The sequence below is a fragment of the Antechinus flavipes genome, chromosome 3 (assembly GCF_016432865.1).
Source record: "Antechinus flavipes isolate AdamAnt ecotype Samford, QLD, Australia chromosome 3, AdamAnt_v2, whole genome shotgun sequence".
In the NCBI taxonomy this organism is placed as follows: Eukaryota; Metazoa; Chordata; class Mammalia; order Dasyuromorphia; family Dasyuridae; genus Antechinus; species Antechinus flavipes.
The window spans coordinates 148,810,565-148,837,821 of NC_067400.1; the positions used below are offsets into that span (position 1 = coordinate 148,810,565).

Genomic DNA, 27,257 nt, shown 5'->3' on the forward strand with positions numbered 1-27,257 from the left:
TCATTATTCTGTAAGCCTGGCTTCAGTCACACCTTAAAAATTATAAATTAAGTACTAAGTGTACAATATATACTCAAATCTCAAATGGGCCTATAGCTCTCAGCCATTCAGGTAATTAATCCTCCAACAATAAAGATCACTACCTATCCATGTCTTCTTGTTCAGCTTCCCTTTCCTCATGCCCTCTCATCAATTTACCACATTGGTCCACTCAATGTGTTAAAGGTTTTTCGATGTTCTTTTGACATTTCAAGATCACCAATGGAGTTTGAGCTATCTATGGTGAACTGCTCTCACCAAATGACAAATGACCATTTTCTTTTGGCATTATTCCCAATAATAAATTTTAAACTGGCCTTTGAAAAAGATTGGTTATATTATGGTAAAATACTTCCCAAATTAAACTATCAAGTATTACTATACATATAAAAGTATTTGATTGGGGGCTGGTGCCCACTACTATAAACAGTATGACATAGTTCAACTTACCATTCTGCTCACTGATTGTGTGTAATGGTTTGCTGGCAAATTCTCTAATCTGCAAAAAAGAAAAACCTTCTAGAATAGCCATATAGAATTGGAAATGATTTATATGACAATCTATGGAGCATAATTGTCATTCCATTAATGTTTGCTCTGAATCCTATAAAAATACAAGATTATTCCCTATATTACAAATTCCCTGGTAAGAGAAAACATCAGAATTGTGAAGTTTAGACCTGATCATTTAACCATATAACTTATTACTAATTTTGCTTTTAAAATGTTTTTTTCTAATGGAACTCAGTTACTTTAACTTTATAACATTTTTTCTTTTCTATGCTGGTGATTCATGTTCAGTGTTTATAAGCAATTACAGGAAGAACTGATAATTCTTTACTCTTTTACATCAATATTTTTAAAAATTCTTATCCACAGCACCTAGCATATAGTAGGCACTTATAATTGATTGATTTGTGATTTCATCATCATGGATACTAATACAGACCAATACAACTCCTCCATGTCTCAGTATATGTGGCCCCACTGCTTAGCATAGTGTCTGAAAAAGTAAGAGCTTACTTTATTCTCTAGTCTTGATTTGGAACAACAACAACAATAAAAACTAAACCCCAAAATCCAAGAACAAATTTTCAGGGAGAATTCATCTTCCAATCAATTAATCAGCAAGCATTTATAAAGCATTTACTATATATCAGTTACTGGGGGGGGGAATACAAAAATCCAATGGTCTCCTCTGTCAAGCAATTCATATTCCTTATATATAATGAAAAATACATTTATATGTGTGTGTATGCAAAAATCTATGCAAAATACAAGGGTTTTTTTTGGAGGGCCAGAAAAATTACTAGAAGATTGGGAGAATTAGAAAATACTTCATATAGACAGTGATACTGCAACTGAATGTTAAAGGAAGTTGGAGGTTCTAAGATGCAGAGGTGAGAAGACACTCATTCTCAACATAAAGAAAAGCCAAGGCAGAAATCTGACAATGGGAGAAAGAGTGCTGTATGTGAGGAATAGGAGAAAGGCCATTTTGACTGGACCAAAATTAATTCTGTCTAATAAAAGGCTAGAAAAGCCAGCTGGAATCAGGTCATGACAGGCTTTAAAGTCAAACAGAGATATTTGGAATTTATTAGCAGAGGAACAACAATATGCTTTAGAGAAATCATTTGGGTCTTTGACATTTGTGTGAATGATGAATGTGAGAGGGTGGAGACTTAAGGCAAGGTGACCCATTAGGAAGTTTTCAGGCAAGGAATGACAAGGTCCTAAATCAGAGCAACAAGAAGCAGAGAGATATAAGAGATGTAGTGGTAGAATTGACAAAGTTGGCAACCAATTGGATTGTTGAGAATCAGTGAGGAATCATAAGAGTAAGTATACAAATCAAACATTTACTGATAATAAATCATAATTCTGCAACCCCCACATTCAGTTACATGACCCCATAAGGGATGGCAAAACAGTTTAAAAAGCTGGGTTCTAAATAACATCCTCATATCAGCTGGTGGAAGTCTTTAACACCCTATGAAGAGGAGAAAAAAGGTCTTCCAATTACTCTTTATTATATATGATCTCTAAACACAAGTCCACTTCTCACTAGATTTGGCAAACATTCATGGAAGGGTGTTACAGACCTCTGAGGGAATGTTTTTGTACCAACTGTTCTTACCGTACCACCTGACATCTTTTTAAAAAGCCATTCAAGGCTAGTTGATCAAATGATCAACTATGGGGAAGGGGGGAGGGAAGAGAGAGGAAGAAGCCACCAGAAGGAGTTTAAGCCAATGACATTTGAATATCACTGCTGATTTCTCAAAAGTATCTCAAGAAGGAGATATAGCTCTGGGAAAATGACTTCTTTTTAATGACAGAATTAGAATAATGACACCTAAGAGCTTGAATGGACAAAAAAAGGAAGACTCCTGAGTAACTCGAAGAATAGTGGTAACCTTGACAGAAATAAAGAAGATCAAAAAAGGGGTGAGTCTTGGAGTTGAGTTTGAGACGTGTGTGGGACATCCAATTAAAATGCCAAAAGGAAGTTGGTGTTGAGAGACTTAGAATTCAGGAGAGAGAATAGAGCTAGATTTATATCTCGGGTAGTCATTGATAAAGAGATGAAACTAAACCCAAAAGTTTTAAAGCCTGCCAAAAGTTGTGATGTGTTTAAATAGCCTTCAAGAAATTGCCTTTCAAGGCAATTACAATAGACTTGTGATGGAAAGAGCCATTGCATCCAGAGAGAAAACTATGGAGACTGAATGTGGATCAAAGTATAGTATATTTCACCACTTTTTGTTGTTTGTGTGTTTTTTTTCCTCTCATTTTCCCAGCTTTTGATCTAATTATTCTTGTGCAGCATGATAAGTTTGGAAATATATTTAGAATTGCACATGTTTAACCCATATTGGATTATTTACTGTTTAGGGGAAAGGGAGGGAGGGAGGGAGAAAAATTTGGAACACAAAGTTTTCAAGGGCAGATGTTGAAAGCTACCTTTGCATTGCATGTATTTTGAAAAATAAAAAGGCATTATAAAAATAAATCAAAGAAAACTAAAAAAAAGAAAAACTAAGTATTTTGTGAAATGAAAACAAGTAGAATACTATTTTTTGTTATTTAGATGAATTATGCAAAATTTTATTTAAACACTTCAAATGTTTGGCTCCTAATACATTTTTTGTTCAGGCATATCATTGAAGTGTAAGATAATAAATTAATATTTATATATTATATTGCTATTATATAATGGACAGTTTGGATATTAATAAACCTGAGATAGTGTTAGGGAAAAAAAGAATTTGAGTCATTTCCATGTTTGCATGAAACAACAGAGGATTCATCACCTTACAATCTATAAATATTCTAAAAAAAGTATGCTATATATGTGTAACTAGCATGTATTTTGTGTCTACTATATGGAAAACATTCTGCTTGTACATGTAACACACATAATTCACCCCCTCCCCCCAAAAAACCAAACAAACATACCTGCTGTTTCTGAGAAATAATCAATTCATTCTGTTCTTGGATTTGCTGCCCTAGTTCTTCTATCCTTTTCTTATAACAAACATTACTTGAATTCAAATCTTCTATCATAGATGTTCGAAGTTTTTCTATATGTGACAGGAGCTACAAAAATTGAGTAAGAAACACAATTTTATAAGTGTCAAGCAAAATATTTTTTTACTTTATTTGCTAAACACACAATTCAACACTCATATCACTTTGATGCATCAATAAACTGAATAAAATGCTAATGTGATCCTAGGAAAGTTACTTAAATTATCAGTGCTCTATAAAATTTTTTAAGACAATGAATTGCCAAGAAGGCATCGATCAGCAAAATGAAACTACTTTTCTAGTCCATACCCAATAGGAAAATAAGAGAGGGTATCATTTTAGACCAGAGGTTTTTAATCTTTTTTAAAATCATGAACACTTATGGACCCCTTCTCAGGATTTTTTGGTATGGAAGGAAATGGTTTAATTTCAGTTATAGATTAGTGAAAACAAAGATAACATTGTTTTGCTTCTAAGTTCACAGACCCCAAGTTAACTCCTGTTGTAGCCCCTCATCTGTGGGACAAAAAGGACTAAATCAGAGATAGAAAAACTTGAAGGATTACATTGTTTTTCTGAAAATGTACAATAAAGTAGAAGAAAACTAAAATTTCTCTAAAAGCGATTTCATATTGCAGATTAGCTCTGTATTTCAATAGGAAATTAGGTAACTGGAAATCTTAAGCATTTCTATAGAAGAATAAAAGATTTTCTATATAGCATGAACAAAAACGTCTTCTATTATTACCAAGTTCAGCTGATGGTGAGCTCTACATGGCCACAACTGAGCTCCTTTTTTTTTTTTTTTAAAGCAAACTATATCTTTTATTCTTTAAAAAAAATCCTTTCCCAGATTGAAAAAAAAATAAACATTAGGTAACAAGAATGTCCAGACCAAGTAAGACAACAACTCCACTGTATTCTATTCTGGTCAGACCACATCTAGAGAATCAGATGAATTTTTGTGCACTAACAAAGGTGCACTGACAAACCAGTGGGTGTCTAGAGAATGGAAACCAGGGTAGTAGGAATTTGGAAGCCATACCATGTGTAGTAAAATGAAGGGCATGCTAAATGACTTTCAAACACCTTAAGGCAGTGATTTTTAAACTTGGATCCAGAGACCTCAAAAGGATTCATGGATACATTTCAGGAAGGAAGAAGGCTTGGGAATAAGTATTTAAAATATCAATTATGTACCAGTACTATGTTAAGAATGTTACAAACATTATCTTATTTGATCCGTACAACAACCCTAGAAGGTTAAGTGTTATTAGCTTCATTTTACAGTTGAGGAGACTGACACAAACAAAAATTTGGTTATTTTGTGAGAATGGGGATTGGAGATTGGAATAAAGGATAGGTGGTTAAAAAAGGCTGAGATTTCACCTCAGCACAAAGAATTTTATTGTTTTCTTAACATTTATAGCTGCCTTAGGAATATTTAAGTCAAGTTGTAGAGGAGTGAAATTTACTCTAGATAACATCTAGGGTTCTTTCAAATTCTAAGATTCTATGTCACTTTAAGAGTTTCAGGACTATTAGTGTTATAAAAATATTTGAATTTTTATCTTCCTCCCTTCCCTGTTTTTCTCTCTTATTCCCAAGGACTGGAACTGGAAATTTCATCACCCTCTCCTCACCATCCAATTGCCAATGGCACTCATGCCAAAGAAGCTGCTAATCCCCTAGCCTGGACTAAGGGCATTTATTGCTTTAAAGATTAAGAGTAAGGGGCACTTAGGTGTTGTAAAACCCCTATAATCCCTGCTGCCAAGTGGACTGAAACTGGTGTATCTCTCTCTTGAGCCTAGGAGTTCTGAGCTGCAATGGACTATGCTCTTAGCTAAAATAATTAAAATATTGCCTAGTTTTGAGATATAAGCAAAAGTATACAGGTTCAAAGAGAAAAGAGCAGAAGCAAAAGAATAGAATACTCACTCACTACAATTATATAGGAGAAAATATGAATTCGAATCTATGGACAAAGAATCTTCATCAAGATTCAATGCCTAACGAGACTTACATGAACTGATGCTAAGTGAAATGAGCAGAACCAGGAGATCATTATACACTTCGACAACGATATTGTATGAGGACATATTTTGATGGAAGTGGATTTCTTTGACAAAGAGACCTGAGTTTCAATTGATAAATGACGGACAAAAGCAGCTACACCCAAAGAAAGAACACTGGGAAACGAATGTGAACTATCTGCATTTTTGTTTTTCTTCCCGGGTTATTTATACCTTCTGAATCCAATTCTCCCTATGCAACAAGAGAACTGTTCGGTTCTGCAAACATATATTGTATCTAGGATATACTGCAACATATCCAACATATAAAGGACTGCTTGCCATCTAGGGGAGGGGGTGGAGGGAGGGAGGGGAAAAAAATCGGAACAGAAACGAGTGTCAATATAAAGTAATTATTAAATAAAAAATTAAAAAAAAAAGATTCAATGCCTAAGAAACTGCTATGATACTTTTGTACATTAAAAGGAGATATGATTTAATATGCATTGAAGTGAATTGATTTTAATATAAAAATTAATAAGGAGGTTTCATTGGTTTTGTTGCTGTCCGATGTTAAGCTTTAATTAAACATTAAAAATTTTTAAATAGTATGGCATCAAAGAGCCTTGTAAGAATGCATAGGCAATTAACAAATAACAAAAAGCTGTAGACAAAAAAGACAAGATACCATTGGAACCAATATGAAGGTATGAGACAAACCAGATAAATATTAGCCAAGATTAGAAAATGTGATCAGAAATAAGTGATGATGTAATATCAAAAATTACAGTAAAGTTAAGGATCTTGAAATAATTTCCTTTAGACAATTTATCTCCTAAATCCTAATCTTTTGACATGTCTAAAGAAAAAAGGAGAGCCTATAAATGACTATTTGACTCCATTTATATTGTAACTATAATTATTCCAAAAAGAGACTGCCAAAAAATCTAGGTAGAGTACTAAAAAGCTGGCAAAGCCAAGTCCCCCAAAACAAAGAAATACAATATGTACATTGTGGGAACATCAGGCATCATCCATGTGGAATAATTAATGGCTAAGTCCTTAGCACTGAGATTACCAACTTGATTGAATATAACACCCTCACCCACTAAGGTTTAAGGGTTATGGAGAAAATGTAAGCAGGTTCTAAATGATCAAAGCCAGAAGACAGAGAAATGGTGTAGCCTAGTGGTCTGAAAAACCCCCACAAAAAACACATTTCAAATATGAAAAATGTACCAACTTCCTCATACTCAGGAAAGGTTCACCTTTAATTTTCAAGCTATGAATGGTTTAGTTTTCCATTCTCCAAACCTTTTTAATGCATCTCTTTGACAAATATTTTTCCTTCTATTCAATCTGTGGCCCCTGCTATAAGAGGGTGAGAATAACCCTCTCTATTCCATTCCAGCCAAATGACCTCTGCAATTCTGACCACTAGCTTACTAACATAATAGTTTTTGATGGAATAGAAATAAAATTTTAAAAATAAATAAGAAAATATCAACAATGTAATAAGTTGCATATTTTGAAGTGAGTTTCTGGAGGGTGAAAGGGATCTAGAGCTATAATTTTTATCAGTATAAGGATTCCCAACAAAGAAGTTAGAAAGCTCATGTGTTATGTATAGCTTAGGGAGTGACCTAGAACTTTATAAGGTTTACTGATTCACTCACAGTCACACAACTGAATCAGGGATGAAATATAGAGAAGGAGAACTGGGAAGAAGGGCTTGTTCTTGATGAGGGGAGTAGGAACAGCTTTAAGAAGGAGGTCCCAGACCTGGATTTTCAAGGGGAAAAAAAGGCCTTCAATGAATTCTGATATGAAGGAAGACCTCCAATGTATCTCTTGATCCACAAGCAGTTATAAAGTACCTAATATGTATCTGGCACTGTGCTGGATCAAAAAAACAAAAATGAAACAGTTCCTGTCCTCAAGGAGTTTTCATTCTATAGGAGAAAACAATATGCACTTCACAACCTAGTCCCCTCTTACTTTTCCAGTCACCTTACTCTGATAAACCTTTTGACCCAGTAACACTAGCCTCCTACATGTTCCATGAAAAAGAGATTGCTCTTCATCTCTCAGGTCCAGAACATTTTCTGTTGTTGTCTCCCATGCCTAGAATACTCTCCTTTCTCTGCTCTACCTAGATCTTTCTTTAACTCTCAAATAAAGCTATATTCTCTAAAGGAAACCTTCCCTAATCCATATTAATTTCAGTGCCTTCCTTCTTTTAAATAAGGCTTAATTGATAACTTGCTTTGTATGTGTGTCTGTATACATACATATACACACATATAAATATACAAACACACACACACATATGTGTGTATATACAAGCTCCTTGAGGGCAAAGGTTGTTTTTGGCTCTTTTTGTATCCTTAGCACTTAGCCCAGTATAGCACCATAGTTGGTGCTTATAAATGTTGAATGAATGAATGAAATACACACATGTAAGCAAGCACAAAATAAAAACAAACTTATTTGGTGGAGGGAAATGCATAAGCATTTGGGGTGATCAGGAAATGCCATCTCTTACTCTATGTAGGGGCTAGAGTCTGAGCTAAGTTTTGTAGAAAAGAAGGGATTCTGAGGGGTGAGAGGGAAAGAGAAAGGGGGAAGAATACTGCAAGCAAGGAGGGACAGCCTATAGAAAAGCAAAGAAACAAATTTTCACCGAAGGACTATGTTGTGTGGGGAACAGCTGAAGATCAATATTGATGAGTCATAGAGTGAGCAGAGCGGAAACAAGTATAAGACCAAAAACATACAGTTGAAATCAGGTTAAGAAAGGATTTAAATGCTAGACAGAGGAATTTTGTATTTGACTTGGTAAAAGATGCACAGTCCTTAAATCTCACAATTATCCTCTTTGTTGACCAAAAATCCTTGAAATTTCTCTATCTGACCACAACTTCCAGCTTTCCATTTCTCTGTACCTCATCTCTTCTCAAATTTATCCTTTGCCCTCACCTGAATCTTGAATCCTTCTACCTCTCAGCTCTTTTTTTTTTAAACCAATTTGCTCCTACTCTGATTTCAATTTCTCCATCTCAACTTGCTCACCTCTTGTCTCAAATCCCTTTGCCTCCTTGCCTATTTTCACTCATACCTTTCTAAAACCTGGACTTTTCCTACTATTCATGATGGTCTGTTTTTTATTCACATGCTGCCAAAAAAAAGACAGAGGAATTTCACAACCGTACTGACTGGATAAGTTACAAGTTTCTATAACTCAACTCAAGGCACTACATTTATATTCTTATCTATCCAATTCCAAATCTCTCTACCCAGAGAAGTGACTCCAAATCTTAAATCTTTTCTTCTGACCTTAAACTTCTTATAATCCCCCTTTCCTTCCACTCACACATGAGTTCCATATTACCTCTATGGGTCTTTTGGAGAAAGATGAGGTTGTCTGAGGCGAGTTCTTTCTTCTCACCTTCAGTTACTTTCAAAATCCCTTAATATTATGCAGCATGAAATTCTCATTTACTCCAGCCTCTGATTACAAGGGGGTCTTTCAAATGTCAAAATCTTTAACAACTGATAACAAGTTCACATACTGAAGTAGTGATAGCAATAATAATAATAAGAGCTAAAATATTATTGTCATTTTTTTCTTTTTTCTCATAGTTTTTCCCTTTTGTTCTTAGTTTCTTTCACAACATGACTAATGTAGAAATATGTTTACCAAAATTGTACCTCTATAACCTGTATCAGATTGCTGGGTGTGTTGGGGAGGTGGAAAGCAAAGGAGGAAGGGAAATAATTGGAACTCAAAATCTTACAAATATGAATGGTGAAAACTATCTTTACATGTAATCAGGAAAAAATGAAGTAAACAAAAAAAATAGGTAGAATTTATAGGACACCTAGTGTAGCAAAGCACTTTACAAATATTATCTCATTTTATCCTAACAATAACCCTGAGAGGTTAACAGCAATAACAATAACAACTATAATAAAACAACAATAAAGCTGATAGCAGCTAACATTTATATAGATATTTATATGTGCCAGGAATTATGCTAATCACTTTGCAAGTATGGGAGGTAGGTGCTATTATTATTCTCATTTTACAGATGAAGAAACTAAGGCAGACAGCAGTTAAATGGCCTACGAAGAGTCACAGAGCTGGTAGTGATATGAAGCCAAATTTTATCATCTTCCGGACTCCAAGTTTAAAGCTCTATCCACTATGCCATCTAGTGGCTCAAACAAGTAATACAGTAAAGGAATGATTTTTTTTTTTTTTTTTTTTTAATTATCCTATAGACAAATTAACCTATTGGATTCTGGAAAGGAATATAGGCAATTTTTAAAATCATTAAATACTGTTTATTAAGCATCCAATGATATTTCATTCTCCGGATTCCTTCCTTCCTTCTTTCCTTCCTTTTTTTCTTTCTCAAGGCAATTGGGGCTAAATGATTCACCCAAGATTCACTTAGCTAGTAAATGTTAAGTGTCTAAAGCCAGATTTGAACTCATGGCCTGCTGAACTCATGTTCAGAGTCAGTGCTCTAAATACTGACATCTAGCCGCCCCTGGTTATTTTTTTAACTGTGCAACTAAAACCATTAAGGCTGTTTTCTGAGCAATATATAGATTGTAAGAACCAAAAATGTTGGTATTCCACTAGGACTAGCTTTTCTATCTTAAGCTAAAACCATAAAATGTAGAGATGGAAGGAAATAGGTATTTATTAAGCACTTACTATGCGCCATGTACTATGCTAAGCACTTGACAAATATGATCTTATTGGATCTTCACGATAACGTTGGAAGATGGATGCTATTATGATCCCCATTTTACAGATGAGGAAACTGAAGTGGTTAGAGTCATACAACTAGTAAGTTCCTGAGGTCACATTTGAACCTAACAGTAGGCTCAGTACTCTACCCACTCCAGCCATCTAGCTGTTGTACTCTATACTACTACCTATTATTTCTATTTAGCCCTTAAGTCTAGTGTCCATAGCAAATGTCTTTTTTTTTCTGTATTGTTTCCTCAATTTCCCTTAATGACTCAGAAACTTGTGGGGTTTTTCAATGATTCAAAACCAAATTTTAAATTATGACTCCAGATGTAAGAGTTAAGACAAGGCAATTGGTAGAGGATTATGTAATAATAAGAAAGAGGGATGGGGGAAACCAGTTTCCTCATTTTCTCACTGTTTCATACCAAGAAGGCAAAATTTTTAAAAAGTCATTAAAAGTTGCATATTCTTAAGTCCTCAAAGCCATTCAAGATTCCTGATTCCAGGACCAGCTCTTTATCCACCAGATACCTAGCAGACACTTAGCTGCCTCAGAACTTTAAAGAACTCCAAAAGTCATCAATTCCAATCACCTCATTTGAGAGATGAATGCTGATAATAACAAATGAAACAAAGACATGCAGAGTCATCAAATACACTTTTAATTTTTTAAGCAATGGAAATTATTTAATATAATGTTACCAAAAGAAGTCTTTCCTTCATGGGAAAAAAATGTCTATATTATCTAACCCAGAAAGGATCAGTGATTTTGTCCCAGATCACATATGCAGGAAAATAATGTAGTCAGATATTCTAACTCCTAATATGAGATACCAGTGATGTAAAGATCAAATGAGATAATTTTTGCAAAGTGCTTAACACAGTACCCACCATATCTTCTTTAATTTATCACTGTTTAAATGCATACTTCAATCATATACTTTTTTCATCATCATTGAATAGGCCCCATAAATAATTTTGAAAAATACATTTGTTTACCCCCTTTTAATTAATAAAATAACTACCGGGTATATGCTTTTTTTTCCCCAATTAGTTCAGTTTTAAAGACACTTAATTTTAGCAAGCCTTATCATTCATTCAATAGATAGGTTAAATAGCAATAGGTAAAAAAAAACAAACAAGTATTATTATCTTCTCTGCTTTAAGAATAACATGTTGAACACAGTAGGATTATGCCAGTTAAATGTTTAGCAAATGGCTGTCTCTCCCAAATTTATGCATGATGTACTTTTGCATCTAATCTCCATTATTAACATTTTCTCTATCATTTCTTAAGTCCAGATAACCAACAAATCGATAACTCAAGCCCTGACTTATAATATTTGCCAATTCCTAAGTTGCAAATGCTCATATTGAAAATTTAACATTAGTGAGTGGGGATGAGTCAATTCACCAATATAATCATTATCTGGTGAATAAATAAAAAGTGAATTGTGTTGGGTTTTGCTTAAAAGTAGTATGTTTTGTAATTTTACCTGGCTTTTTTCTTTCTTGTGTTCTTGGTGAAGAGCTTGAACTCTAGAAGTCCACTTACTCTCCTGCAAGACAATTAAGCAACATTGGAACTGTAATATTTTATCTGTCTTAAAGAAATCCATTCACAATGAAAGTTTTTTCATTTTAATAGATAATCATGAAGTCAAATTATGTGTTAATGAAGCACATATAATATAACAAATTTTAAATGCACATGCTTGTTATATATTCTACTTATTATATAGCTGAGACTGTAATTCCAAGGTTATCTAGTCCATCTTCCTACTCCAAAGGGTGAATATATAGCTACCATGACATAAATGAGAACACTGGGAAACAGTTTCATTACAATTCAGAAAACAGTGTTATTTGGTTAAGACTTTACTCTGTGATATACTCTTCTAAGTCTTCCTTAATTCAATGAGACTGTGCCAATGAGACTGTCTTCAGTTTATCCTGTATATATCTTATTTGTATGTAGTAATTACTTTTTAAAAATAAAAATGGGATTTTAAAATTTAATTTGGAATCAGAATATTTTACTTCAAGTGAATTTGGTGAAAAATACAATTCATATAAATGTAATTTAAGAGACAGAAAAATTCAAAGTTATAGTGGATCAGAGATAACAATTTCTCATCATATATTACTAGAAACAGCATGTTTATGAAAAATTAAACTAGGTTTACTATAAATTGGTCATAATAGGCCATACATATATAATTCTTTTTCTTAAGACTGCTAGTAAAGATAGAATATAAGAGTTGCCTGAGATACATTGCTCTGGAATACCAGCAATCAGTTTCAGAATGAAGAGTGAACAAAAGATTTCCTAATGAGGTTTAAAAGGAAGCTAACAATAATAAATAGGATGAAATCACAGTGATAACTGTACTAAGGCTTTTGTCTTAGGATTTTAGGGATATACTTTCTACATAGTGACTTTAAAAAAGTAAAAAAATGACTGAAAGATGTCAATATTTGGATCAATACAATAATCAATCTTAATGCCAAAGGGCCAATGATGAAACATTCTTCTATACTCTCAAAGGTGAACTATTATACCAGGAATAAGGAACATGCTTTCAGATATGGTGACTATCTTAATTGTTTAGCAAAGGTTCTTCTGAGATATTATTATCTGGAAAATTAGAGTAATTATTATTATTAATGGTAATTATAATAATTGCTAGCATTTATATATGACTTTGAGGTTTGCAAAGGACCTAATACACATTATTTCATTTGATCACCAACAATCCTGTAAGATAAGTGCAATTATTTCTATTTTGCAGATTAGGAAACTAAGGCAACTAGAGGTTATGTGACTTGCCCAGGATCACACAGCTAAGACATATGTTAGGTTACATTTGAATTAAGATATTCCTGACTCTAAGACTTTAATCTTAAGCTTTAGGCACTATGATGCTACCTAGCATCTTTTAAAAGTATAAATAAACTTTTTAAAAAGCATAACTAATGAAGTGATTATTTGGTTTTTGAGATCTAGTAAGTCTTTCTATGTGTGTAGGGAAAAAAATGCATACATGTGTATAATTCTCTTTTTATTGATAAAATATATTTTTAATTTCACATCTCACGAAGTACTGTCTAGATTACAGGGATCCTCAAACTTTTAAAATAGGGGGCCAGTTCACTGTCACTCAGACTGTTGGAGGGCTGGACTATAGTAAAAACAAAAACTTTTGTTTTGTGGGCCTTTAAATAAAGAAATTTCATAGTCCTGGGTGAGGGGGATAAACGTCTTCAGCTGCCGCATCTGACCCGCGGGCGTAGTTTGAGGACCCTTGGTCTAGAGCATGTAAGGGTGGGGAGGGAAGAAGGCAGGTTCTATGTCTACAAGTAAACCAACTAAGTCATTTAATCTCTTGAGGGTTTAATTTTCCCATTTCCAAACTGTACAGGCCAAGCTAGATGATCACTAAGATTCCTTCAATTCTAAAATTTTATAATATAAAATTTATCTAAAAATTGCCACAAATGTATATCCAGGCTATATCAAACAATAATTTAAAAAAATTTTTTAAAAAATAGCTTGATAAATCCTCTAGTGATTTCAAATGAGATTTCTCTAAATTAACTTATATAATAATTAATTATTTAACATCTACTAAATTTTGCATATATTAAGAAATAAGACTAACTAGTTAACAAATGGAAAATGATAGAGGGTCTTTAACTTACAAATTGTGGCAATTAAAAAAATAGAATAATGTAAACATCCAATAATAAGCATCACTCTACAATATATCTAATTTTACATGTCTTTACATAAGATAAAAGAAGATGGGCAGTAATTACACAGGATGAAAAAGGATACATGAACTATGATGTGAACCTATGGAGGATCATGGGTCACAGATTTAGAACTGGAAGGGACTTATAGGATATCTCTGAAAAAACTGAAGCTCAGTTGAGATAATCTGAGAAAGGATTTAAACTCAGGTCTTCTGATCCCATGCATAGTGCTGTGGCCATGTCAGGTAGATCACAGATCTGATCAAGTACTGAGAAAATCTTGTACAAGAGACCTACCTGATTATCAAGAAGCTGCATCATATTTTGGAAATCCTGTGAATACTGAAGTTTTTCTTCTTTAGAGTCCTGAACATCTTTTAACGTACCTATATTGGATTTTATCTGCATGTTGGACTTCTGTATCTCCAGCAATTGCTATCAAAAAAAAATTTAAGTACATATACATAAGTGCTTATACTTCTATAAGAGTTATAATTAAAAGTTAAATTTGGAAAGGCATAACTGTATTTTAATATTTCTATTTTGGATGATAATGAAAACTGGCCACTGAGCATTTTATTTCCAGGCTTATACCTAGAATATCTGGAATACCAGTTAAGGCAGGACATTAAAGAACAGAACCCAAAACATAGATCACCTCTTTCACTATGAGAAGTTTTTCCAACCTCTGCTTGAAGATTTCTATTATAAGACAAGTTTATAGTAAATTTATTGAGTTCAGTGGATCCAACTGATCTACTGATTTACTTATAACACCTTAAGGAGAAAAATGGGAAAAATGAATGTCTTCTCTCTTTCCAAAATGTACTGGTTACATCCACATATCCATCTCTGTGGAAAAGCTAATTCCTATATAAAATCTGAAGTTTTCAACAGGTTGGAGATATTCTCATACTCCAACAGTATCAACAAATCATCTTGAATTAACTGCCTAATGAATGTTTAAGACTGTATTGTTGCTATAAAGACTGACATTCAAATGCCTTAACAGTCTAAATGAGGAAGTATGAATAACACCCAAGAAACATGAAATGATTATATTTAAAAATGAGAGATACACACAGAATTAAAATAAAAGGCTGATACAGAATTTATGCTTCAGCTAAAATTTTAAAAAGTAGCAATCATAATCTCAGACAAAATTAAAATCAAAATTTAATTTAAAAAGATAAATAAGGAAACTATGTTATTATATATTATAACATGTTACAATACCATCACATATCATTATATCCTATATCAATCATATGTGTTTGATATATCACATGGGATAAACATAATAGATAATGTGTTATGACCATAGATAATGAAGTAATACCAGTACTAAATCTATGTGTACCAAATAGTACATAATCTAATCTAATCTTTTTTTATCTAATTTATTAGAAAAGTTAAATTAATTATAGGTAGAAATAAATAATAGTACTATAATAGTGTGGTGACTTTAACCTTCTCTCAGAATTATATAAATCTAACTAAAATAAATAAGAAGTCAAGAAGGTGAATAGAAATTTAGATAAAATAGCTATGAAGCTATCTGGAGAGAAATGAATGGGAAAAGAAAGGAATGTACCTTTTTTCCCCCAGAGGAACATGGTATCTTTACAAAAACTGACCATATACCAGGGAATAAAAACTTTATAGTTAAATGCAAAAAAAAAGAAATATCAAATGCATCATGTTCAGATCACAATGCAATTAAAATTATATTTGATAAGGGACCACAGAAACACAGATTAAAAACTAACCAGAGACTAAATAACAATCTTAAAGAATGAATGGGTTAAAGTAATTTGTTCTTTCACTAATTCATTAAAAAGAATGACAATAATGAGACAACAAATCCAAACCCAGGGGAATTCAGCAAAAGCAGCAATCAAAAGAAAATTTATATATCTCTAAATGTTTAATATCAATAAAATAGAGAAAGAGCACAACAATGAATTGATGGAATTTTTAAAACTAGAAAAATAAATAAAAATCTCCAACTTAACCTCAAATTAGAGATACTAAAGATTAGAGATGAAATTAATAAAATAGAAATAACAAAAAAATGATTATTTATTTATTTGATTTTACTGAGGCAATTTGGGGTTAAGTTTCTTGCCAAGGGTCACACAGCCAGGAAGTGTTAAGTGTCTGAGATCACATTTGAACTCAGGTCCTCCTGACTTCAGGACTGGTGCTCTTTTAAACACTGAGCCACCTCGCTCACCCAAAACATGATTTTTTTTAAAAAGAGAAATGAAAACCATAAATGCAAAAGATGAATATAGTGCTAATGAAGATGAAATAAAAGCAATTATAAGGAGTTATTTTGCCCAATAATATGCCAACAAATTTAACAATTTAGGTGAAATAGAAGAATATTTATAAAAATATCAACTTTCTAGATTAAGGAAAAAAATCTAAATAAATCTATTTTAGAAAAAAAGGTAACTGAACAGGCAATAAATGAGCTTCCAAAGAAAAAAGTATCAGGACAGATGCATTATATTTAAAGATCAACACACTCCAATACTGTATAAGTTATATGTAATGATAGGCAAAGAAAAAGTCTTATCAATCATTATGAAACAAATATGATACTGATACCTAAACCAAGAAGACCAAAAACAGAGAAAGAAAATTATAGGCCAATTTCATTAATGAAAATGGAGGCAAAAATCCTAAACAAAATACTAAGTAGGAAACTACAACATTATATTATAAAGACCGAGTGGAATTTAACCAAGGAATGCAGGGATGGTTTAACATTAGGAAAACTATTAGCATAATTATTTACATAAATAACAAAAGTAACAAATTATATAACTATATCAATAGATACATAAAACATTTTTGATAAAATGAAACACTTATTCCTATTAAAAACATTTGAAAGCATGGATATACAGAGATTTTTCCTTAGAATAAGCATCTATGTAAATCATTGGGGATAAGCTAGAACCCTTCTCAATTAGATTAAGAGTGAAAGAAGGATACCAATGGTCACCAAATACTATTCAATATTGTATCAGCAGCAATAGTAATAGGAGGAAAACAAAAGAAATCAGAGGAATCATAATGGGCAATGAGATATTTTCTCTTTTTGCAGACAATATGATGACATCCTTGGAAAATCCTAAAAATTCAACTAAAAAACTAGATGAAACAATTAATTTTAGCAAAGTTACAGGATATAAAATAAACTCAAATAAATCATCAGTATTTCTATTACCAACAAAATCCTGCAGGAAAAAAGATAGTAAGAGATATCCCATACAGAAAATATCTATAGACAATATAAAATATCTGCAAATATAATCTGCAAAAAACATACCCAAGAACTACATGGGCCTAATTATAATTTTTAGACATATGATCAGATTTAAATAATTGGAGAAATATTATTTGCTCATAAATAGGCAGAGTCAATATAATAAAAATGACAATTTTACCTAATCTATTTATTCAATGCCATCCTAATTAAATTACCAAAAATTGTAATACTGAATTAGAAAAAATAATAAAAATTCATTTAGAAGAACAAAAAAGATCAAGAATATCAAAGACACTATTGGAAAAGAATGCAAGGAAAAGGAGGTTTAGCAATACCAGACACTGAACTATTATAAGGCAGTAAGTTTAAAAAACTATCTGGTACTGGCTAAAAAAATTGGTTGGTCAGTGGAACACAGCAGATATATAGTACATAGCAGCAAATGATTATAGTAAATTATGTTTGACAATACAAAGATATAAGCTTTTAAGATAAGAATTCATTATTTGGTAAAAAAAAAAATTATTGGGAAAGCTAGAAAGCAGTCTGACAGCAATTGGGCATAGATCAATATCTTACACCACTTACCAAGATAAGGTCAAAATGTATACATGACCTAGATATAAAGGGAGATATCACAAGAAAATTAGAATAACATGAAACATTACTATCAGATTTATGGACAGGAGAATAATTTATGAATAAACAAGAGATAGAGAACATTTGTGAGGTATAATATGGGTGATTTTGATTACATTAAATCAAAAGGTTTTTGTACAAATAAAAGCAATGTAGCCAAGACTAGAACGAAAGCAGAAAAGCGAAGAAGTAATTTTATAGTTTCATGAGTTATTCCTCAACTGATATATGATCAAAGAATATGAATAATTTTCTAATGAAGGAATCAAAACAATTTATAGTCATATAAATATGCTCTAATTATTGATTAGAGAAATGCAATTTAAAATATCTTTGAGATATCATTTTATGCTTATCAGATTGATTAAAATGATAAAAGGGGAAAGGGTCAAATGTTGGAGGGGATGTGGAAAATTTGGGACACTAATTCACTATTGGTGGAACTGTAAACTGATCTTATCATTTTGGAAAGCAATCTGGAATTATGCCAAACAGTTATAAAATTGGGTATATTCTTTGGTCCAGCAATATCACTATTAAGTCTATATTCTAAGGTGATCAGGGAAAAAGAAAAAGAATTTACATGTTCTAAAATAGTTATAGTAACTGTCTTTGTAATGGTAAAAAACTGGAAATGGAGATGTATATCAATTGGAGAATGCCTAATCAAGTTGTGGTATATGATGGTAATAAAATACTATTGTGCTATAATAAATGATGAGTTAATTGGTTTTAGAAAAAAAAGAAAAAACTTTCATGAAATAATGAAGAATAAAATGAGCAGAACAAAAAGAATATGGTACACAGGACAGCAATACTGTTGTAAGAACAACTTTGAACAACTAAGTGATTTTGAATAATATAAATATTCAAATCAACTACAAAGACCTATGAAGGAAGATGCTATTCACCTCCAGAGAAGAACTAATAGAAGTATGTATAGTATGGTTCTACATATATATATATGTAAGTATACACACACACACACACACACACACACATACACACACATACATATATATATATTTTTTTCGAGGTCTAATAGTAACCTTATCTAGGGCAGAATAAGGAGGGAGAAAAAAATTAGAAGTGCACAGCATAGAATAAATGAAAACGTAGAAGGAAGCACAGAAAAAAGAATGGTTTTGAAAACAATGTCTAGTACTTCTTATACAGTTAAAAAACAGTGTGAGATGGAAATTTGTGGTTTTATATTGAATCCTCTTTTTTATAGTGTGTTGTATATAAATAAGTAAAATGTTCATGTATTTGAGTTCAAAGTGAATTAAAAAAATTTTAATGGAAAAAAAGAAATTATCTCCCAAAGTAATCACTTCTCCACAGCACTGGCCTAAGTCATGCACCAATTGATTTTTAAAAGACTATTAAAAACAGGGTTTTTAAACCATTTTTGTGTCATATATTCACTGGACGGTTTATGGAGTCCATAGAATAATTTCTTTAACAATTCATAATTGAAAGAAATGCTAGATTTCAGTTAGAAATTAATTTTTAAAATGTACTTTGTTATCCATCTAAACTCATGGACCCCCAGAAATCAATGATTCCAAGTTAAGAATCATATTATAAAGTATAAGCATTAAGGTACTATATGAAATTAAATTTTTAGGAATATTTAAATAACATATATAATTTAAAAAACAAGTAGAACTACATTTAGTAAGCTAGAAATTGTAGATTTAATACTTACATATTCTAATGCTGAATTCTTAGAAGTTAATTCTTTAAATTCCTTCATAAACATCTCTTTTACTTTCTCCATTTCATCAATTAACTTCTCTTTTTCTTCTTCTTTCCATTTATCAAATGACTTCAGAATTTCTTCCTCTTTTGATTTCTGGATTTCATATTCCTGAAATTAGTTTAATACATTGCATTCATAGTTCTAACATGTAACAAATGCAAAATTATTTTAAAAATTAAATATGACAGCTCATTTACATATATAAGAATAAGTTGTAACCATGTAGTCTTTCTTCAGTTTAGTTTGATTACTAAAATTAAAAATCATTATATTAGAATTAATAGATCTAACTTTCCCTGAATATATCGCTTTGTCTTTATGGCTCTCAAAATATGCAAGTTCTTAGGGCCTTCTTATGCTAATGGCTATAATGTCACTATTTACTGAATGAAATGGCATTCAGTCAAAATCAACTATGACAACATTAAGATTTTCCCACATAAAATATTTAGAATTTCTAATGAGAGCCAAGTTTCTATCTAACATTTTGTGGGTTTTTTTCTTCTTATATACTTACCAGGACTTGTAATCCATCTTAACAAATGTGGAGGAAAGAAAATTATAGCACATGTTTAAATCAATAAAGACATATACTATTTGGAGAATGAGAAAAACAATAGATGACAACCATCCTACAGGCACTCAAATATCTAGAAAACCAAGAGGCTGGTAAGACATGAATGAAATCAATATGGAAACGTTAACAAAAACCAAATAAATGCCTCATCTTATCAGGATTTATTTTGCCATCATCAGTGGATACAAGGGATTAAGGAACCAATTTCTTATTTATTTATTTTTTTATATAAAGTAAGATATTCTACATCAATAGTATCAAACTCATATAGAAACAGATCCTTGCAGACAATCACAAACTGACATTATTTATTGCATTTTATTTATTTTGTTAAGCATTTCCCAATTACATTTTAATCTGGCTCTCCACATTTTAATCTCTGGGGTGTTATGGGTCCAGAGCCTGAAATCTCTGTTCTACACAAAATATTATGGAATACCTCTGTCATTAAGTCTTCATGAAAACAAAGCAAGTATTTCCTGACAAGTGCTATAGATGATGAGGTGCTAGATAGAAAGGGTAGAAGAGAGACAAGCATATACTGCCAATCCTTGTGAAGTCCTCTGTCTCCTGTTCATAACACCATCAGGGCATCATGGATTTAGAATTAGAAGAGACCTTAATGAACATTTCAACCAACTCATCTTATAAGTAGAAGACACATCATCTTAATCCTACTCTTCTCACTCCAGACGCAATATCCTTTTCCATGAGACTATGCTGCCTTCTATGACTCTGGTTATATGGTTATATAAAATCAGCATACAAATCAAACATTTACTGATAATAAATTATAACTTCATTATCTCCCACACTCAGTTATACAATTCCATATGGGGGTTGTTACTCACAAATTAAGAAGTTATTAGAAATCATCAAAATCAAAAATAATACCTTAGAAAACCTGACCATATGAGCCTGCTGCTCAGCTTCCAACTGAGATTTGGTGAGTTGTAATTGCTCCTTCAGCATTTCAATCTCAGTCTGTAGCCTGTCAGTCTGGGACTTCTTCCTAGAGTCTCCTTCAGGGAAAATAAGTTTGCAATATTTTTTAAAACATTAAATAGGTGAAAATGTAATAGATTTGATCCTATCAGGGAAAAAAAAGAATCAATTGTCATTTGGGAAGTATAGTTGATTATTTTAGGCTACTTAGGTTTGTTTTCATGATTTAATATTTATGGAGTTCATATTACATCATAGGCACTGAAGGAGCTTTTTTTTTTCTTTTAATGCAGTACCTCAATCACTAGGTTTAATGATATAGTATGAGTTTGGCTAGAATATAACCCAGTGAATAGTGGCCAGAAGGGATAAGGGAAAATTCACAGCAACTGCAGCCCTATGGTTTTTAATACCTTGACCTCTTCACAAAGATTCTTTTTCTAGGATCAGAAGCCACAATCAGTCTTTTCACTAGAAGAAGAAAAGACTTTTTTCTGCTATGAGGCTGCAACTTCTGCCACCATCATTTATCTGGTTATCACAATGTTTTCCTTTTCATGGGAATTCTGTGGAAAATTCAGTGCCACAGTGACCATTAAGGTAATTATTAGAAATGCTAAGACTACTTATGCTGAATGGACAAGAAACTAATTTTTAAAAAGAGGTAAATGGGGAAAGGAAGGACCAGACAGATATGTGTATGAAAATATATACATGGATATGTATATGTGTGTGTGTGTGTGTACATGCATACACACACACACACATACATACACAAGTGGGGAAGAAAAGGCCAACACAGGTTTGTACATATACATATATATGTATGTTATATTGTGATTATGTATACACACACACATATAATTATAGAAATAAATATTAGTGCATGTATGTTGTGAACATGAAAGGTATGGACAACAGAGTGGAAAATCAATCAGCCATGCTGAAAAATTTTGCTTAAATATATAGGAGGGGGAGGAATGTAAATATATATCACATGAGCTGTCTTTAATTTCTTCCATTGTCTGTCCCACTTACGTTTCCAGCCATAAACACTATGGACAATGTCTTTTTGCCACTTTCTCTGAATAAGGCATGATTGGTAATAAGTTGCAACCCACCTACTTTTATCGTATTCATCTTTCCACAGGTCATTGAAGATTGTGACTTTTCATGATTCATAAAGATACAATATCAAGGAATGGTAAAAACCATACCATTCTGGGATAATCTATACAGTTTAACTTATATTGATCCTTTAAAAGTATGATAATCATAGTCATCAAGGAATTGACAAATTACAGCAAAAGTTGAATCGTATCTATGACATTCTTGCTATAAATTTAAACAAATGTAACAAAATTATATCTTATTAAATGTACTACTGCTTTTAGTTAATAATAATTATTTTAAAATAATCATTAATAATCACAAATTATAGTCTGAAAAGTAAATAAAAGAATTATAATTTTTAATATATTCCCAAAGGCAAAAGAAAATGATGTTTTTCAGGGCACTTGGTCATCTCACCTTATGATATTAAGGAAAATAATCACCATGATTACGTTTATTTAGTGAATATAAGATAGAATGTTGATCTTTAAGGTTTACAAAATGCTTTCCTTACAAAGACCCTATAAAGTAGGTATGTCAAATATTATCATCTCCAATTTTTACAAATAAACTGACTCAGAGAAGTAATAAGTCTGATATCTTGCCTAAGATCATAGAGCTAATAAGTATCAGATCTAAAAGTTCAAGTCATGTCTTCTGACACCAAAATTTCCCTACCATATCTTACTACCTTTCATAAGAACTAAATCCTGAGGGAGATGAATATCATACCTAAAAAAGTCTAAATGCAATAGATTAAAATATTTAATACTTTTCCTATTTTGGTTTTCAATATGCTACCAAGCTATTTTCAAAGACCAATAATAATATTTACTTGGTTTATTCAATGCACTTTTAACACCATATTGTATAACTTTCATATGAAAGAAGTAAATCTACTTGAAACAATAAGAGAAATGTCCTGAAGAATAAACTGACTGAAAAACAAAAACAACTATGCTACTAATCACTACAAAATTAGATATTTAAATATCCCTAAATTTTAAAGTAATTAAAGGCATTATAACAAGGAAAACTACTGAGAATCTAGCCTCCTACTTCCTTTGGAAATGTTAAATCCACTTAATAAAAAGATTAGATGTTAAATACATTATGCCAAGATAAGGTTGAAATGGGTTCATAATTTAGGTATAACAAATGATACCATAAGTAAATTAGGAGAACAAGGGTAAGTCTACTTCTCAGATATGTGGAAAAGGGCAGAATTTATGTTCAAAGAAGAACCAAAGAACACTATGAAATGCAAAATAGATAATTCTGATTACATTAAATTTAAAAAGTTTTACACAAATAAAACCAATGCAGCCAAGATTAGAAGAAAACAAGAAAGCTAGGGGGAGGAGGGGAATTTAGAACCAGTGTTTCTCATAAAGATCTCATTTCTAAAATATATAAAGAATTGACTCAAATTTATAAGAATACAACATTCCCCAATTGATAAATAGTCAAAGAATGTGAATAAACAATTTCAGATAAAGAAATTAAAGCCTACTCTAGTCATATGAAAAAATATTTAAATCATAATTGATTAGAGAAATGCAAATTAAGATAACCTAAAATTTTTAAGTACCACTTCACATCTATCAGATTGGCTAAGATGACAGGAAAAGATAATGATAAATGTTGGAGGTAATGTGGGAAAACTGGGACATTTAACATATTGTTGGTGGAGTTGTGAAATGATTTACCATTCTGGAGACCAATTTGAAACTATCTTAAACAACTATAAAATTGTGCATACCCTTGTATCTAGCAGTGTCTCTACTTTCCCAAAGAAATCATAAAAGAGGGGAAAGAATCCATATATGCAAAAATGTTTGTGGTACCCCCTTTTGTAGTGTCAAGGAACTGGAAATTGAGTGGATGCCCATCAGTTGGGAAATGGCTGAAAAAATCATGGTATATGAATGTAATGAAATATTATTGTTCTATATAGAAAATGAAAAACATTGCAAAAAAGCCTGGAAAGATTACATGAAATGAAGCTAAGTGAAATGAATAGAACCAGGAGATCATTGTACACAACAACAAGATTATGTGATCATCAACTGTGATGAAGTTGGCTCTTTTCAACAATGAAGTATTTCAAGACAATTCCAATAGACTTGTAATGGAATGAGCTATCTGCATCCAGAGAGAGAAATTATGGAGACTGAATGTGGATGAAAGCATAATATTTTCACTTTTTTGTTGTCATTTACTTCCCCCCCCCTTTCTCATATTTTTCCCCTTTTGCTCTGATTTTTCTTGTGCAGCATGACAAATATGGAAATATGTTTAGAAGAATTATAGATGCTTAACATATCAGATTATTTGCTATTTTAGGTGAAGAAAGGGAGAGAAGAAGAAAATTTTGGAACACAAAGTTTTGTAAAGGTGAATATTGAAAATTTTTTAATATATTTGGAAAAAATAGATTAGAGATGAAGTTCTCAATGAATAAAATCCGTAACTTTTAGAATACATAGAAGTGTAAAATTATAAATATTCACGAGGATTACACTAAACTGAAAAACTTTTGCACAAATAAAAATTCAGGAATAAACAAGGAAATAAATAGTCTACTAGAAAAATCTATGCATGAAATATTTTTGATAAGGATATTATGTCTCAGATATGTAAGAAACTAAAACAACTATATGGTCAAAAGTCACTCCCCCCAAAATTAGTGATCCAAGGATGTGAGTAAACTACTATTCAAAGAAGAATTGCAAACTATTAACAATGATGTGAAATTTGCTCAAAAATTAAGAGAGCAAGACATCAAACAATTCTAAGATTTCACCTTATACCCTGAAAACTGACAATGATGAAAAAAGCTGGGAATTTTCAAAGTTGGAAGAATATACAAAGGCCAGCTAATAGATCTGTGAATCTGGAAGATAATTTGGAATTGTGCTAAGGAAGTGACTAAAATATTCTTTGATCCAGAGATCCAACTGCTCAAAAAATATTATAAGAGATCCAGTAATAAGAAAAAGGAAAGTCTTATATGCACCAAAACATTTATTGTTATTATTGTTCAGTCATTTTTCAGTCATGTCTGACTCTGTCATCTCATTTAGGGTTTATTGGAGTGGTTTTTCATTTCCTTCTCCAACCTAGTTTACAGATGAGAAACTAAGGCAAACAGAATTAGATGACTTACTCAGGGTCACACAACTAGAACATATCTAAGGCCAGATTTGAATTCAAGAAGTTGAATCTTTTGGACTCCAGAGGTCTAAGCACTCTTATTGCCTAGGTCAATTAGCTGTCAAAATGTTTATAGTAGTACTTTCTGTAGTAACAAAGAAATGGAACTGAAGAGTGTCTAAACAAATTATGTATCATAATACATAATGTAACATACATAATACATAATAATGTAACATAATGTAGGGGTTTTTAACCTGGGATCCATGTGCTGACTTAAAAATATTTTGATAACTGTTATTTCAATATAATTAGTTTCCTTTGAAATCCTATGTATTTAAAATTTATATAGTATGTGTGTATAGTCACATACTTATACATAGAAATATGCATGTTTCTGTGTATAATCTTATTATTTTATATTATACAAAATATCATGCTGAGAAAGTTTCTAGTCTTCACCAGACTGCCAAAAGGTTAAGTAAAGACAGTAAAAGTTAAGAACTCTTAATGAGATGGAATATTATTGTGCTGTATGAAACAAAAAAAAAAAATAAAGAAGCCAAAGAAGCATGAAAAGACTTATATAAACTGATACAAAGTAAGTAGAAATGGGAAACAATATACATTATGCCTCTGTAACAGTATGAATGGAAGAATGATAACAAAATGTGGGGGCATATCTTTTTATATGCAATATAAGCAAGATGGTGCAATAAATAGAGCGCTGAACATGAAGTTAGGAAAACCTGAATTTGAATCCAGCCTTAAGACATTTTCTAGTTGTTTCCTCAACTGAAAATGGTGATAGTAACACTTCCTACCTAGCAGGAGAATCAAAAGAGATATTATTTATAAAACAGTCAGTATAGTGCCTGGAATAAAGTAGGGACATAATATATGCTCCTTTCCATCTCCTGCCCTCCCCCCCCCAAAAAAAAAGCTAATTGATATTAATGAGCAATGACTGCTAGGCTGGGAATCAAGAAGATCAGATTCTCCTAGCTGTGTGGGCTAGTCACTTCAACTTCCTTTTTGCTTCAACTTCCTTATCTATATAGCAGTAAATGGATAGCGATTTCTGCACTGCTACATCTTCAGTCCTTAATGATCTTTATGCCACAGTGTTGCTTACCTTCTCCTGGATCACTCTTCTACTTTCTATGTTTTAATGACACTGCCTTCTGTTCTTAGGGTTTTCCTCCTATCTGTTTTGACCCCTTATATTTGTTCTCCTTTGATGATCTGTCAACCAAGTGGTATATCAACCAACCATGAATGTCCCCCCAAAGCTTTGTCCTGGGGCCTCTCCCCTTTTCCTTCTATACTAACCTGCTTAGTGAAATCATCACTTCTCATGGGTTCAACTGTAATGTCTATGAGGATAATCCTTAGATTTAGTCATTCAGCCCTCTTCTCTTTCCTGAGCTACAATCACTTCACTAACTGCCTTTCCTATATTTTAAACAGGATATTTGCCTAGAGTAATACTGACACATAGTAGGTGTGTAATAAATGCCAAATGATTGATTTACTACAAAGAGCCCAGAATGAGACTGAAACTTGTGGGGAAAGCCAATAATAGTCTTGTAGCTTATCCAGAAATGGACATGGTAAATACAATATCATCAATTCTGGCATTTAGAAGAGCAACAATATCACATTTA

The 27,257-nt window shown here is 32.0% G+C and overlaps 1 protein-coding gene across 5 annotated transcripts in view; it reads right to left on the bottom strand.

Moving 5' to 3' along the window:
* The window catches only part of DZIP1 (DAZ interacting zinc finger protein 1), a 109,368-nt gene that overhangs the window by 68,830 nt on the left and 13,281 nt on the right, over window positions 1-27,257 (bottom strand). For all 5 annotated transcript variants that reach the window (XR_007951732.1, XM_051984013.1, XM_051984015.1 and 2 more), the window contains 6 exons: window positions 21,271-21,398; window positions 19,746-19,907; window positions 14,410-14,547; window positions 11,853-11,915; window positions 3,502-3,642; window positions 490-538 (listed from right to left, as the gene is read on the bottom strand). Coding sequence is in view for 4 of the 5 variants with exons in the window: in XM_051984013.1 (XP_051839973.1) it covers window positions 490-538; window positions 3,502-3,642; window positions 11,853-11,915; window positions 14,410-14,547; window positions 19,746-19,907; window positions 21,271-21,398 (681 nt within the window). In the remaining variant the exon portion in view is untranslated. The remainder of the gene's footprint in view (window positions 1-489; window positions 539-3,501; window positions 3,643-11,852; window positions 11,916-14,409; window positions 14,548-19,745; window positions 19,908-21,270; window positions 21,399-27,257) is intronic.